Here is a 16867-nt window from a genome sequence, read left to right on the forward strand (position 1 = left end):
ATATCTTAATCGCTTACCCAGACGTCGCCGTCGAGTCAGCGCAAACCCCCGTAATAATGCATGAACAATATGAGAATGAATACGTTTTGCGTTTGAAAGTAAGTAAGGCTATCGTTACGCTTGTGATAACCGTACTCCAATTGTCTCCGGAATTCCCGATCCCCGTTCTTTTCATGCTGAGCTCTTTTACACCAGGTGAAGGATGGCAAACAACTTAAAGCTCTATGTCGTGGGGAAGAGATAAACCGTAAGTAAGCTAGTTGACTTTCATTCAGGTAGATATGACTCTATGACACTGAACGAAACAACGGATTTCTTGTTTGTTTGCAACGTTTCTCCTTTCTTTCCATTTGAATGGGAAATATCTTGTGTTTTGTAAATAGAATGAGAGATATACTAAGTTTTGAGCTCGGTAATGAAATAGAGAAAGGTATTTTTCGTCTTGTCACGAGCGTAGGACAAAGACAAAAATTTTTTCGGAAAAAATTCTGAGTCCTTATGAGAAATCGAAGCTAAGACCTTCGGGTTCTGCGCTCCGATTCTCTAACCACTAAGCTACAGAGACTCTACAATGAGCGAGGTCTATTACAAAGTTCATATGACACGTGTCCTGCATACTGCTAGGATCAGCAAAGTTGTGTTTTGTTGCCATAAATGACTCGACGAAACCATTTTGTCGTGTATAGACGAATCAATTAATAGACAATAACGATATTGCATGCTAATCATCGTTCACAGAGCTTTAGGGAATAAAAATAAATAAATATTTTTGCATTTTTTCACGTGTGAGTTCTATAAGGAACATTATAACACTACGAACGTTTAACTTATACCTACGGAAGGAAATACCGGAATACAAAAATGGGAAAGCTAACTATATCTTCGTTAGAGGAAAGCATTTTAAGGCAAATTATTCAATTCCTCGCATATAGAGCAGACAAAGTTTAACATGCTTGAAAGACACTCTATGCAAATAGATCTGAGTCATTTAAAGAGGGTGTAAGGTCTTTTCAAATATTGATTACCTTAAAATAAATTTATTTTTTCACCTGCTTTAGTCCGTGCTCTAAACTTAGAAAGATTCTTGAGTGACAGAATATCTTGTGTTGCGGTATATTTGCCTAAGAAAGAGAGAAATAATTACTTACGTTTCTGTGGCGTTTCAAGCCCTTTTTAAAAGTTGCAGCTTCACGCTTACCCCAGCTCTTGTTATGAATTAAAGAACACGCGAAGAAAACTAGCCTTGTAATGTTTACCAGGGCATGATTACTTTTTATTGAAATCATATTTCGTATTTTCCCGGTTCTCTCCTGACATTATCCAATACAATAGTCCTCTTGTCGTATTCAGGTCAGCAGACTATCAGGAAGGAGCTGGTTTAACGAGGTTCGAATTTGAAAGGCTTTCTATAGAAGCTACGTACTGAAGGACAACTAAGTGGCAAGGCGAAATATTTTTAAATAACTCCTCTTACTTCAAACGATTTCATTCTGTACACAACTTAAGATATAAATTATGCTTACTCTTGATATAGCCGATAAAATTCTACACCAAAAAAAAATTTTTGAGCTCATGAAAAATAATTTATTGACTGACCAATGGAAGAAAAGGAGATGAAAATTTTCTTAATGCTTTAACTAGTAAGGGTTACCCATGTATTTTTTTCTTTACAATTTATAATTGTACTGATAGAACAGTTTTTAATTGTGTCGAGAAACCAAAACCAAATTAATCGCAGTGGCCACTCAGAATAAGAGTTAACATCATTATTAACCAATGAAAACTGAAAGAAAGGAGAGGCAACCAGCTTGACGCACGAGAAAACGCTAGCGAACAAGTTTGGATTAGCCTTATTTCTGCATTTGATCGGTTGAGATGGCGGCGCGAATTTCTTCCAACAATTACAGGGCGAAGTAAAGCCAACCGATAGCAATCCAAGATCATTTTTAATACTCAATCGAAAACTATTGTTAAAATTTCTGCTGAGGAAAATAAACATGAATCTAAAGGAATATTGGGAGATTTAACACAAAATTTTCATTCCTTACACCATGAGAAATGCATAAGACACAACAAATAAGACTTATTTCACGATCCATGAGGTAAAAAAATTCAACGGCTCAGAGGTGCAGAAACATCTGTTTGTGCTCGTGCTTATGTTATGATCTTTAAAAGTAGCAATATTAGCTCTAGATACCAATTACGTTTTCTCTAAGACATAAATTATGAACTGTTAAAATTTATTTTCTGCATTTTGGTAGCATTGGAATTTCTGCCTGGAATTATTTTTGGCGATTTTCTGTTCACTGAACAGAACGTCAACGAGAGAGGAGAAGGAAAACTTTCGAATTTCAGGACATGTTGAGTAAAACAGAGGGGAGCGGTACACTGAAAATGATTCGGGAATGCCATCCCCCCCCCTGCCTCGTTTGAGTGAGTCCGAATGCGAATTGAGGAAGAGAACTGAGGCTTGATTCACATGCATGTGAAGTTATTCTCTAAACTAAATCGCGTTAATTTTTGCGAGGTTCAGTGAGCTGTGCGTGATTTTTCGTGACTTTGACTTATATTTGTGGATTGGGGACAATATTAATCTGTGCAGTCCGCAAACACTAAACCAACATTTCCATGACACATAGTAAGTACGCTCGAGGTGTCTTTCCAAATGAAGGGATTTTTACCTGAAAGTAACAGAAAAATGACGTAAATCGTATCATGACTCAGCCTTTGCTAATTATTTGAATGTGCTCAATAAGTGAGATAATTTTCAATATCTGCAGCCTGTAGTATTTTTTGCTCAATTAAAAGGCAACACGCAATTTTACCCCGTTCTTACCCGACGTCAGCCAGAACAATGTCCACGATTTAAAATCCTCAGTCAGAAACGCCAGTCGTACATACAATTAAAAGAATGCAATTCAGGGGATGATTTGATTTTTGTCTTTACCTGCAATTTTACGAAACTTAAATAACAAAGCAAGAGGATCTACAAATTTAAATTTTCCCCGAGTATACATGCCTGACGATTCCCTAAAACAAGCTTTTAACAAATGATCTGGCAGAAAACATTTATCAAGCTATTGAGTACAGCCATCGTTAGTGGTTTAAAATGATTTTAGAATATTTACACTAAAAAAACCCTCTCAGCGTAAGGATAAGCTATTCGGATATCGCACTTGACTGGCAAGTAATATTTGAATCATGAAACTTAAAATGATACGCATTTAATCAGTCACGTAACAAAGAAAACATTCTGAATAAAATGTAATTGTGGCCAAAAAGATTCTTTTATTTTTAAGTCGTAAGAATACAACCTTTCGTGAAAAGTTCAATGTCACTGTAGTTCTTGTCACCCACGAATAACAGAATCATAAAGTAACAAAATACCTCGTTCCTGATTGGTCAATGGCAAACGCACAATTAGGCAAACGAGTGCATCATGGGATTTCTGTGAAGCACGAATTACTTACGCTAACTTGTAAGATAACACCCAAACATTGATGTTGCCATTTTGTAAAGTGATCATGTCAAATAAAGCAGGCGAGAATTAAACAAAGCACTGAAAAGCATTTCGAGTAATATGCATCGAGGGGGAACAGAGAAGCGCCAGAAATTGTTGAGAATGTTGTGTTCAAAATGTAATGAACAAATGATTGCGTGATGCTCCCGTATTTCATGATTTATGGTGACTCGTAATGCTTTGAAAAGTTTTAACGAAAACTCTAGAAACATCACTCGTGGCCATAAATTACAAAATGCACACGCAGTTCCAGCGACATCCTACGCAATCTGTTTTTTTCCAGACGCTTTTTCTTGTCTAGGGTGTTTTTAGAGCTTCCAAATTACTTGTTCGTATGAGGAAACACCTGGCTGGGTTGATTTTTCTCACAATAACCAATCAAAGGATGCAATTTCTGTTGCTGGTGAAAATTTCCAAAGCCTATAAATATGCATTGGTAATGTAACTTTTGTAAAGTAGTCTGTTTACTTTGTAAAAGCTTGACTGTCAGAAGAACATGCGCTCCGTCGACTGCTAATTAATTTGAAACCCAGGATCAGCAAACAACATTGATAAGTGCAGGCAAAGCAAGGGAAGCAATTTTGTTGATTGAAGACATCTTAAAAGGATCACGAAGGATTGTTTGACAGTTCATTGATTCGTTTAAAATGGTCTTGAGTAAAATGAAAAGTGCACCTGCTTTTCAAAAGAAAGGTCAATCATTCCTAATTTCAATTCTATACTGCAAAGTTATGAAAAAGTTTATTTCAGGATGTATCAAATACAGCTTTAATTTATTTTTACATAAATTGAAATTAATCAAAATTCACAAAAATTGAAAAACTCTGTTCATATTCCTCCACGAGAAAAAAAGAACCCTTCTAAAATTCCTCTCCCTCAATCCCAACGGGTGGTTAGTAGCTCAGTTGGTAGTGGCGCAGTCTAAATATCGAAGAGGTACTGGTTCCAATTCGGTCAAAGGTTCTTCATTCGTAGGTCTGTTGGAATTCATTTCATTAAAATTAGTACTATCTTACTGCTTTGATCATAAAGTGCCGCTTTTAAACTTTATGAGCCTGTTAATGAGATTGATTCAAAGCGCTAATTAGGCTAAAGACAAGTAAAAGTACATGCGAACCACGCTCCTGCGAAATTGTGCGTTATTTTTGTATTCTGTGGATAATTAAAAACTTACAGGTCTGGGCCACTTTTGAGACGGTTTAGTCTCAATGTTACACCTACGAGATTTTTAATGAACTACATGTACTAACATTATTAACATTCCTCAACCACTCTTTCTTCTCTTTTTCTGCATTGATAACTGATACTTTGCATCGTCTACTAGAAAACTGAAATAAAATTTCAACAAATATAAGTTGATTAAACAAAGGAGTAACACTGAACTAAAATCGAGTGACATTTGATGGTTCAGGCCGAATGGTACATTCTGAGACTGGGCTGGGAAGTATTTTCTGAGGTAGGAAATATCAAAGGAGTTTTTGTTGAATGAATTACCTCAAAATAGAATAGTTCGCTAATGTAGGAAAAACAGAATGAAGTCATTTTATGTGCGAGGAGATCAAGGAACGACGAAGGTTAATTAGAAATGAAAAGAATTTATAGGGGTTGCAAAAAAAAAAGCTGATTTGTAATTGTTTGTTTACTTTTCCCTTAAACTCTTGTTAAAGAAAAAATAAATAAAACGAATCTGCATTCAGAGCACTCACCAGTACCAAAAATAACAAAGAGGAGAAGTTCCAAGATGCCATAATGAATGAGCATCAAATGTCCATAGGATTGGTGGAAAGTCGCCCAGCTAGAGACAGTAGAAGATAATTAATTTATGATAAGAATCTGTCTTTTTCTAGGAGTTGTGGATTGTGATACTTGTCAGCCTGTTTCAGAGATTTGTTTGAAAGAGAAGCCACAATATATTTGCACAAGGTGCAATTTTTTTAAATATTTAAAATCAAAGCAGTATTGGTTATCAAACAACACAAAATTAATCAAGTTAAGAAATAAGCAAGTTGTCAAAACTTAAGCTTAATGCATCTTTTCAGTTTGGAGTAGTTGTTTTCCATATTGTGTGTCACCCTTCATGAGCAGAGTTCTATCTGGCACAGTCGTTCAGCAAAGTGCTAGGCCATAGACCTGTCAGACTGTTGAGGTATGGTGAACATATTTACATGATATTTAAGGTACCATTCCAACTATGGTAAAGGAATGAAATTTCATAACCACTTTAACATGTATCATGTACCATCAGTTTATTTGATAAACAAAGAGTTTCCATTTACCTCCAGACCTAAGAGAAAGAACACACCAATTGACACAAAAGCACATTTCCACACATATGGCTGTTGTTTGTAGTACTACAAAAGAAAGATGAATGGAATCACTTATCCTGTTTAGCATTATGATTTAATTGATTAAGGAAAACAGCAATGGAAAGCCCATTTCCAAAATGGATACGGTACAGTTTCCTCATTTGACCTTGGACACAAATGAACAACATTTCCTCTGATCTAAATCACATTAACCTTTAATTTGCTCTTTTGATAAGAAATCTTTTTTGAAACTATTATCATCTAATTATAATCAATTTTGGTAGAATCATTGGGGTGGACCTGAATTAGTTTAACTGAGAGTTCTGTAACAAGATTTACCCCTTAAACCCTGAAATTTCTCCTAACAAATCCCCCCTGTCACCACTAAAAAAGATGTATGGAGAAGTGTATGGAACATGGGGATATTAATGTTAGGGTGTAAAGAGTTAAGCTGCAACAGAGAGGAAGGAGATAATCACTAATATGGATTAAAAATAATCATATTTTACACAATTGGCAGAAATGTTGCAATCTGATTGGCCAATTTGCTGAGAGCACTGTTTATGTCAATGTGTTATGATCATACTCTTGCAATGAAAGAATCGTTTTATTTGATGTCAATATTATGGCAAAAACAGATCAAAAGTGGCTGTAGCCTGCAGAGCAGGCATAATTTTGGCTAGCAAGTGCTAAGTAATTTCATCACAAATATTATGGCCACCATCTTTGATTTTAATGGCAGCAGAAGGCTAGGGAGAGTAAAAATTTAAACCAAGGGGGTGGTTGACAGTCAAAAATAAGGAGAGGGGTGGGGGTAGGGGAGTGAAGTCTTTTCTCCCCTTCCCCACCCCCTCCCCCACCATCCACTCTGACTGCAAATCAAAAATGGCTGGTCGAACAAATGATCACAAGCTTTTAACATTAGCTCGCACTAACAAGACACTTGCACTGCAGGCTACAGTGGCTGCACCTAAAATGTTTTTACCTCTGTAACGAATATAATTGTTGAAATAAAACTGTTAGTAATACTTACATTCAAACACCAGCTCAACCAACTGATTAAGTTGATGATACCTGAGTAACAAATAAATATAATTTCTTTATACTGAAGGCTAGTTGCTTCACAATCATCTGAATGCTTTTTTTTAAATTTGAGTTATTTGCTTGCAGTACTTGTAAAACTTAGAACAAACTGGTCATACAAATGTTGAAAACATAACAGACAAATTCCCTTGTGTGAGGAATAGATGTGATGTGCACAAGCATGGCTGGAAAAAACCCTGCCAGATGTAAGCTGAAAAACCAAAAAGAGGTGGACAAGACAAACCTCTGAAGTCGAAGTGCTAAATCTAATTTTTTACCCTTACCATGGTTTGTCCTGTTGATCCACTCCCAGTTAGCCAAGTGTGAGACATATTTTGTCCAAATTTCTTTTGTTTTTTTGTTTTTGTTTTTACAAGATTTAAATCAATTTCAAGTGATTTCTACTTTCAAATTAATATCTAATTTATTACTATATTTTAAGATTTTGAAAATTTTTAGATGTTAGGGACACGTTTTTCTTTTTACTTATATTTTTAACAATAACAAAACTAACCAGGCAACTGGTTAATTATTGAGGGCCTCACTGAAAACTGTTTGCAGGGGCAATCTGGGTTCCCTCATTAAATATCATTATTTGTAATTATCATTATTACTATTATTATTATTATTATTATTATTACTATCAAATAATCAGTTATAGGCTGTATCAACAACAGCTCTACATGCTAGTACCAGATCCCTGCTATTTTTCCCTTGACACATTTGGATTTTGACCAAGATCCTGGAACAGGATAACCATCTAAGGTCAATATATTTTATAAACACAGAAAATTCATACAGTGTATCTTCCAACTCACCTATTGTAACATTAAATTTCATATTATATCCATAGTCAAAATGTATGAAGCCCAAATAGAAAACATGGGTGCAGTAAATACTGCATAGAAGTAGTCCAATGAGGAAACAACTACAAGAAGAGTAAATGATATGCATATTTGAATGCAGGACATAAAAGCTTGGGTTGAATTAACAGTGCTAATAAAGATAAAAATTATTGGAAAGGAGTAAATCAAGAGGATAATTGGAGGATCTCTAATAAAATGGTTGTCTCTCAATTAATACTCTGTACATCTTCAAGGTTGTTGTAATAAAATATAATATATGTATGATCTGAACAACCTTAAGGCAGCTGAATTGAATTGTTTTCTTGGCAAGCGTGGCATGTTGCGAAGCAAATTAATGATATATCCCAGAATGCTAAAGAGAATGCACCCAGACCCCCCTAGAAGGGAGGAGGGGATCCAGGTGCATGCTCTTGCAGAAATATTTGAAATTTGAAACTAAGATGTGATTTCCAGCATTTTGTGACATATTTGTTGCAATTAATAACTTTTGTTAGCCAGACAATTATGTTTGAATCAGTCCAAAAATACTTATTTTCTGTCTTCAGTTGATCACAATTTACAAAGCAGCTGGCGCAAAATGGTCTGACAGCCAGTGGGTCTCTACTGCCTTCCCACTTCTAATGACAACCCTGCATCTAATATTTAGATAGAGTGTGACTGTATATTTAAAGTTATTTGTGAAGGCTGATCAGCAATTTCCTCAGCAATGATGTGGCATGCCAATTGAAAGTAATTTTAACCATTCCAACAATAGCATACCACTGCAAAATTCAAGAAGTCACCACAATGTTCTCATCCACTTTTGAAAATGATCATTTTTATTTAAGTTTAACATACCTCCACTTATTTTCCAATCCAATGAACCTGTTCAGGGCCATAAACAAAATTGTGTATAAAAAATTGTCATTAATTATTATTTATAATACACAGCTTTTTTTAAAATTGGGGCTGCAATGAATGCTGGATTGGCAAACCCTGTACCAGGTTCCTCAAGGGGTATGTTGTTGGAGCAGAATTGTGGTATAACAACCTAATTTACAGACTTCTGCACAAACCCACAATAAAAGGTTTTTGTTAAAATTTTGTACCTTTCAGGATGTCTATGGTCATTTTAACATTCCCACACAGATCAATAATCTTCTCAGAAATCATGGAGGAAAAAAGGTTTGCAGACGTAAAATTTGCAGACATAAGAATTTTCAAGGCTCTTTATAAATCTGCATCTCACACACCAACAACAAAGATCAAGGCTGCACGAAACAACATGCCTCTTGAGGTACCTTGTCAGGGTTGGCCAAACCCGCAGCATTCATTTGGATGCAGTATTACCAAAGTTGTGTATTATATTAATTTTAAAAGTACCACTATGCAAAAACCCAAACGTAACAGCTCCCCTTTAAAAACAAACTATTAGAAAATTCACTGTATATGCTGGATTTTTTTGTCTTTCATTTTTCAACAGTTTTATCTTAAGTTTTTTTGAGAAAGCTATAAAATCTTAAATATTTATTTGATTTGTTTCATTGTTCCTGCAGACCAATTGGATTTATTGGAAGGATCATCACAGATTTCAAAATGGATGTACTATCTAATACAATGCTTAATATTACTAACCTCAACATGCAGGCAAAGAAAGAGAACATAACCAGAGATGTGGCACAGAAATAATCCATTTTCTGAAAGAATATAGTTGTAAGTGTTAAAAAAAAAGGGGATCAACAGTGAGCTTTCACCAAGAATGTCTCAATGAAAATTTCATTTATGGCCAGTTCTAAGAATTTTACACAGCAAATTACCAAGTACATGTACACTATCAATGTTTCTGAAACACTGTCAGTAATCATCATAGTCATATTACTTATAGTGAGATCATAATTATAATGAAATTGTTTCTTATAGCCTTATTATAAACTGTGACAGCAATTGCGTAAATTAGTGATGAACAACACTACTTCTCCAAGTGCTGTCTACATTTGAATTTTATGTTTACCCTTAAGCTTGCACTCCCAAGATCTCATTAGTATCTCTCCTTACTGCTTGCCTTACAATTCTCATGTTAGTTCTGAGAATTTGTCATTGGATCAACCAATAATTCCCTAATTGATATTTTTCTTTGTTTTCATCACTTTTCTGCTTGACATAGTATCAATATTGTGAGAACAAATTTTGTCTCGGTCACCCATGGCAACAGGTTATTGGGTCTATAACAAAGATAACTTTGGCTTATTTGTAACAGTTACTCTCACTGAGTCTTCAAAGACAGTCCATGAGTGTGTTACTGTCTATTCCAATACCAAAGCACACAAAACAAAGTGCATTGTACATAGTCCTGACCATCATCTCACAATCAGAACACTGAATAATGTTCATAGTGAAAGAACCATTACCTCAGTCCAGTTCAAATCTCGTGCATGAAACACTGTTGACCAGAACCAAGCATTTAGACTCACCTACATAAAAACAGTAAGGGTCAAAAATAATAATTAATTCCTCATCTATTCAGTAACTGTTACTTTCTCGTGATATCAAAATCCTACAAGTTTAGAAGCTTTTGAATCATTGAACACGCTAAAAAAACATGGCTGGTCATAATTTTATCAGCAATCTTTCTCCAAACTGTTGGACACATGTTAAAAGCTTACTTTTCATTTATTTCCAAGGTGATTAGAATTCTGTTACTAATGACTGTTTTCAAGGACTATAATTGGGTTAAAAGTATTTCTCAGCCACAATTGAACTTTAAATGAATACTGTAAAAAGAACACCCCTAACAGGAAGCTAGTTACCTTTCGTTATTTGGCACAAGTTAGTGTTTTAATCAGAATCACAAAACAAGTTAGCCTTACCACCAAATTTGCTTTCCATAATGGATACATGCTGTAGTCTGTATTTGGTACAGAAGACCTGAGCATTCTCCATCCAAGGAGATGGCCAATTGCATTAAAAATTGAAAATAGGACTGATGCAGGCTCTTGAATTCCAAGAAATCGTACAAATGGCCACTAAAAATTTAAAAGACATAGTAATTTAGCTATGTTTACAAGCAATCCTTGGCTGGTAGTTTGTTGACTAATGAGTAAATTATCTTATAACTAAATATAACCAGGTATAAAGGGGGTAAGTTTCTAAAGAAACTGTGGTGCTGCATTGGTGGGGGAGTTAATAAATTGGCCACTGTAAAGAGGCTGACGGTTTGAGTTTTAGCCCTATGTCAGAGCAATGACCGAGGGCTAACACATGAAAAATCAACTTTTAAACTCTTGCTTAGGGTTGCCAATTTACATTATCAACTCAGTTGATAATACTAAATTACCCTGTTATAACTAAGTTTATGATCCATCAAATATTTTTGCTCGTGTGCTTTTGGTCTAGATGCAGCACATGACAAAATATCTCCCACCTAAAACTGGGTGAGCAATATTTCCCAATTTTTAAGCCTCACAAATTCTAAAATAAGTCTTTGTGTCAAATTTAATAGAAGATGAGAGAGAGTTTTGTGCTAGTTACAGAAGGGAAATCTTCTTTTTGTTCATTAAGTCATATCAGGGTGCACTAAAAAAAAAAACATCCCATGCTGTATACAGTAAGCTTTTCATAAATACTCTTTCACACAATTTGCAAAATATCCAAAGGATAATGAACACAATAGCCTCTATATTGCATGAAAATATGTGCATATTATTTGTCCTTGGACTTTATCTGTTTCTCAGAGCTCACAGTTTTCCTTGAATTTCACTCTCCAAAAAAATTGTTCTTGGAACAAATAATGTCTGCAGACAAATATCCCTAGTATATATTTTTGCACAAAATAGGTTATTTGAGGTTATAAAAAAATAGTGGAGTGAAGGAAGGAAAGAAAGACAGATAAAAAGGTATAACATACATGTACAGCTTTTAATATGTTCTTATTGAGGGCTGGATGGGAAAATATTTGGCTTTAGCTCATAACGTAAAGACCAAGGGTAGTGAGGTCTGATGGTCATGACCAAACTCAGTCAGTAAGTACTTCACCATATGACCACTAACTGTTTAAAAATTTTGTTTCAATCTAAACAGGATGCAACAGACAGGTCTCGGACAACCACAAAAAAAAAAGAAAAGATTCTACAATGAAAACTTTTCAATTGTTGTTTTAAGTTATAACTAGAAATTCATAATATTCATCAAAAAATGAATATTTTGCTACTCTTTCTTTTTTCTTTTTAAGTTTTTGTGACAAAACCGCATGAGTGCAGAGCTGGATGGCTTTTTCAGGACCAGCTCATGTCAATCCATCTAGCCCTACACATGCCAACTTTCATTATGGTTTTCTATAGGATTGTGCTGACAGGGCTATGCATCATAATTAGTTACTGTATCTCTGAGGCACTACAGCAGAATCAGTATGCAATGAAGTCCCTTACTTTGCCATAGTATTGCTTGACTGGTTGATTATTTCTCACGTCATTTTGTGTGATATTATGCATACACTGGTACTTGCATTCATCAGAACAATCCCACCAAAACAGAGTTAAATATATTGGCAGCTTTCCAGGGTACTCATCAAGGTGACATCCTTTAAAACATTTATTTATACAATGACGAAATATGGAACTTCTATCTCCACTTGAGCTTTCAACTGGGTTGCAAAGCAAGACTATTAACAAAATACTGCTCTGTATTAACAAGACAATAGAGCTGCAAAACAAAAAAAAAATTACTGTGAGGACATTTCACTCCCACAAAGGGATCTCAGCCCAAAAGCTCCACAGCAGTTTTGAAACATGGAAATCTGAAATCTTGAATTATTTTTCGAGAGATTTTTCTATGACCCCATACTATTCTGAAACTAATCAAAGTTATACCAAAATTCTAAAATTTAAGTCCTAATGGGACAGAATTTGCATCAGGCTTGTAATTGACAGTTGAAGTGTTATGCCTGTGTGATTGGAATTGTATGCTTCATGCATGTGCACTATGCACAATTAAGAAATTGGACTCCTACTGCAAGTTCATGGGATTATGTTAATCACTCATGTTTTAACAGACAGACTCCACTCAGTCCTATTACTATTACAAAGCACAAAGCAGTAGTACCAATGGCAATCTATTGTTCTTCCATTGCTGTCTTTATCCAAGAATTGTAAACATAATAAAGTAACTGATTGCACCAAAATCTTGCCATATTCTTTTACTTTTAATCACATCCCACTCACAACCCTTCCATTTGTTTATTGATCAATTTGCCCCACTCTCATTGAATATACTTTGGTTTAAGGTTTTCCTTGTAACTAACCCACCCATGAGTTTCACACAATTTTACTGGCTACTTTGCATCACATGCTGCAAAATTGCCAGACATTTATAATGCAATAACCCCTATCTGTGTTAACATATATCTATCCTTCCACTATTTCCATTGAAAGAGATGAAGCCAGAAGAAAAATGCCAGCTCAAAAGTTTCATCTTTTCATTCCTATTACTTAACATAGTAGAAAAACAGACTTGTTTAGTCGAGTCAAATTAAGAAGCTGGTCGCAAATATGTATTCGCCATTCAGTAGATCAACACTGACTTTTTTCTAACAAGTAATTTGTGCAAGATATGTAAACTAGGGGGTTACTAAAAAAATACCTGTTCTCTCAGCTGTGGACATTATCAGCCAACATGCCAACCACCTGCTAAAAGGCTTAGGACCTGTTTACATGGAGGTGGGGGACCCCAGGTAAGTGAGGTAACCCGCTTAGTTGTGGTCAAAAAATAAAACATGTTTACATACAATCTTATAACCCTGGGGTGCTGGGGTGAGGTTTCTTGAGGTTGTTGTTGTGCTTGCAATTAAGGAGTTTGAGCAGAGGCGTCCCAAGCTCACGTCTCGAGAAAGAGGAAAGATTAATTCTCAGACACGTATGTATTTATTCATGAAAGCGTCACGCACTGTGTTAAGCGGTGTTAGGCTACACGAGGAACCATTGACTTAATACATTATAAGGATTAGTTTAAATATAGTCAATTTACAACACTAAATACTCGGAAATGTGAACATTTTACACTCCTTGTATGTCCGTTGCAGTTTCTAGTGATTTCTGCCATGAGACGGCCAGGAAGTATACAAAGTTTTAAAACATGCGTGTTTTGCTTTTGAGCTTTTGCCATGAAAGCAACCCCAGCTAGGCAGGTTACCCCACCTTGAGACGTTTACATGGCAAATTGTCACCCTGGCTGACAGGGTTACCCTACCTGGCAGACCAGGCAACCCACCTAGATGGGTCACCCCACCTATCATGTATATGTGATCAAGATAAAAAAAGAAATTATATGGACAGGCAGGTTACCCCACTTAGGCGGGTTACCTCACCTACCTAGGGTCCCCCACCCCCATGTAAACAGGCCCAAAGAAAGTCAATGTCACCCGCGGGCAGAACGAATTCAATTTGCAGCCAACAATCCGTGTTCATGAACTCCCAAAATATGTCAGTGGAAGTGAAATTTACTCAATTTGACCCCTTTTAATGGAAAATACCTAAACATGGAAAATTGATGTAGAAAGAGGAGGGGGGAGTCTGGAGGATACCGTATTATGTGCATGTTCAGAACGAATACTTTTGAGTGACTTTAAATACTTTCTTCGCGCGATCAATTTCACAATTAATTATGTAGATTAAGTCATGACATGTACGGCTTGCGAGCTCACAAATTTTTATTTTGCTCTGAAAATAGAGCAAAACTCAATTGTAAACGTAAAGATCGCAGGCGTGGTTAGGTTGATTCGTTTCAAATTTAGGCGGGAATACTACTGTACTTGAACAAGATTTCGTGACATGATCAATCGATGGTTCTAATATGAATAATGTGCACGCACGTTCAGCAAAGTTGGGGCGTCATGGTGGACTGGGAAGTTCAAATTCTCCTTGATCCGTGACTCTTAATTTTCATCACTGAGAAAAACATCACAGGTAGTTTTTTAAGTAAATTACGCCTACGAATCGAAACCTCTCAAAACGAGTATGAGATATCGGCACAGTTCAGCCTACCTCACTTTCATTGTCAAACTGTTTGCCAACTCCAGGATCAATTGGTACAGTGATAATGCAACTGCAAAACAATCCTCTTATTCGGGTGACGTAAAAGAAGCAATCTTCATTCCATCATTTAATCTTCCGCAGACCCAGGAAGTCCAACTATCAAACTGTACAACATCATTCACTAACGCTGATCAGTAAGAACTGCGAACTCAAACCCTTTCTCCCAGTCTTTTTCAACTAATATATCGTGCGCCTGTCGTGTTTTTGCCTTACAGTCACATAGTATCGCGTTACATGGCTTTTCCGAGAAGTACAGCTACATTTGGTTGTTTTTGGTCGTGTTCACATTACTTTTTAAACAGGGGAAGCCCTTGCTCAAGGTTAGTATCAGATTATTATTAAGACTGACGGGCAAGAAAGGTGTCGCTGTAAACATCTTTTCTTCATTGAGTTATGTAATCGTTTCTCGGTCATAATATTTGCATCGTGTTGTGTTGCTGTTTCAAACACCTGGATCAACTGGAGAAGGGAGTGCCTCTTAGCTAGCAGTTAATAGTTTGTGGCTCTCTATGAAAGTATGAAAGAACAAAGATTTTAGCTGGTTTAAAGTCAAGCGACATAAAAAGAATAACATCACATGTATATTGCAGTGAGGACTACAGTGTAAATCACTTATCAGAAATCCCAAACCATGCAATTACCCCTCCTTATTGTTATTTTATCTGCAGGGCTTTGGGAACGTCCTTGCATTCGTTGTTTAAAACAACTTCAGGTTTGACAGATTTCTTTTTTCTGTAAAAAAATGAGTGTTTGATGTTTATAAGATATGATGTAATAAATATAGTTTATATAGCAGTTATTGCAAGCCTCAAAGTGTTTTCCAATATGAAAAAGAAAAATGTCTAGGGTAATTTAGTATTATCAACTGAGTTGATAACATGTATTGGCCACAGTAAATAGTTTCAAAGCTGATGTTTCCCTTTATCAGAGTGAATACCCTATTAACCTATTTTCTACATATTTACTACATATTTTATAGACATCTACAGTAGAGTTAAAACTTAGAAACAAAAACTCTAGGAGTAGATCACTCCTGTCAAAAACTACAGGGGTTCAATGTAAGCTCATTACTGGTGGTCTACTGCCATCTGTAAGACTTCTCACCACTCTCCAGCCTGTAAAAAGGTTCTTGTGTTTGGGTTTTGCCTTACAGCACAGCTGCCTAATATTTACACCATCAAAAGCTGCTTATGGAAAAAGTAATTGAAGCCTCTGCAGATATCTATCGGATTCCAAACAACATGTGTTTTTAATTAAAGTTTACCTTTTACACTTAAAAAAATTGCTTTAAGTACCTTAAAGCAAAAGTTGTGGAGCTCTCTGTGACTAATTTATCATCAATATTTTAAAATGTGTAAAAACATTTTCTTTGCATAATTTTTTCTCATTATTTGCAATACGTAATATTTTTAACATATGTTTATCTGTTTAATGAGTAATTAATAATTATTTAGTTATTTGATGCATCATTTGAAGTTTCTTTTAAACAGGTGGTACACATTCACTTCGTCTCATGTCATCGCATTCCAATGGAGCTGAAAGCAGTAGTTCTCACCTTGAGAGGACAGAACATTCACCAAGACAGGAGGTGATGAAGTTAGCTGACAAAAGATAAAAATAAAGACAGTTAATGATTTAGACCCAGGAGTAACTTGTGATCTTGTAGTCTGATCATCAAGGTGAGTGTAGTCCCGAGAAGGACTGTTGTCAGTAGAACCATATTTGGCAACCATGCGACAACCTACCACTGATAAGGGTCCTACTCAGGACTACACTCACCTACATAATCAGGCTACATGATCAAAAAAAGAAAGCCGTCATTACTTAGAGCACTTAATTGACTAACAAAGTAATCTATTTAGTACAGAACCATTTTATACTCCTGGATGTAGAGATCAAAGCACTGTGAAAGTAAATTATTTTGCCCAAGAACACAAAAAGATGCCTTGGCCAGGTCTTGAACCTGGACTTCTCTACCCAGAGTCCAGTGCACTGATCATCAGGCCAGCATGTCTCCCAACTATTTGA

General features: G+C 35.8%; 2 protein-coding genes and 1 long non-coding RNA gene across 4 annotated transcripts in view; 2 read left to right on the forward strand and 1 right to left on the reverse strand.

The window, feature by feature from the left end:
- LOC149039942 (uncharacterized) lies at window positions 1–10731 on the forward strand. The gene is made up of 2 exons (XR_016179833.1): window positions 1–247; window positions 9311–10731. It is a non-coding gene; the product is annotated as an uncharacterized LOC149039942 (long non-coding RNA).
- LOC113669618 (GPI-specific phospholipase A2-like PGAP3) overlaps window positions 4238–16867 on the reverse strand; it is a 26229-nt gene continuing 13599 nt past the window's right edge. Inside the window, exons 4-15 of the mRNA XM_089182741.1 lie at window positions 14789–16440; window positions 12179–12452; window positions 10622–10777; window positions 10163–10225; window positions 9390–9451; window positions 8613–8639; window positions 7728–7837; window positions 6860–6900; window positions 5797–5871; window positions 5227–5315; window positions 4771–4848; window positions 4238–4497 (exon numbers count right to left, since the gene is read on the reverse strand). Of these exons, the coding sequence (XP_089038867.1) occupies window positions 4785–4848; window positions 5227–5315; window positions 5797–5871; window positions 6860–6900; window positions 7728–7837; window positions 8613–8639; window positions 9390–9451; window positions 10163–10225; window positions 10622–10777; window positions 12179–12452; window positions 14789–14799 (972 nt within the window). The 5' untranslated portion in view covers window positions 14800–16440 and the 3' untranslated portion in view covers window positions 4238–4497; window positions 4771–4784. The remainder of the gene's footprint in view (window positions 4498–4770; window positions 4849–5226; window positions 5316–5796; window positions 5872–6859; window positions 6901–7727; window positions 7838–8612; window positions 8640–9389; window positions 9452–10162; window positions 10226–10621; window positions 10778–12178; window positions 12453–14788; window positions 16441–16867) is intronic.
- The window catches only part of LOC113669602 (oxidoreductase NAD-binding domain-containing protein 1), a 6506-nt gene continuing 4649 nt past the window's right edge, over window positions 15011–16867 (forward strand). For both annotated transcript variants that reach the window (XR_016179832.1, XM_027185667.2), the window contains exons 1-3: window positions 15011–15159; window positions 15508–15551; window positions 16330–16427. Coding sequence is in view for 1 of the 2 variants with exons in the window: in XM_027185667.2 (XP_027041468.2) it covers window positions 15074–15159; window positions 15508–15551; window positions 16330–16427 (228 nt within the window). In the remaining variant the exon portion in view is untranslated. The remainder of the gene's footprint in view (window positions 15160–15507; window positions 15552–16329; window positions 16428–16867) is intronic.

Source organism: Pocillopora damicornis, chromosome 9, assembly GCF_964200805.1.
Source record: "Pocillopora damicornis chromosome 9, jaPocDami1.2, whole genome shotgun sequence".
In the NCBI taxonomy this organism is placed as follows: domain Eukaryota; kingdom Metazoa; phylum Cnidaria; class Anthozoa; order Scleractinia; family Pocilloporidae; genus Pocillopora; species Pocillopora damicornis.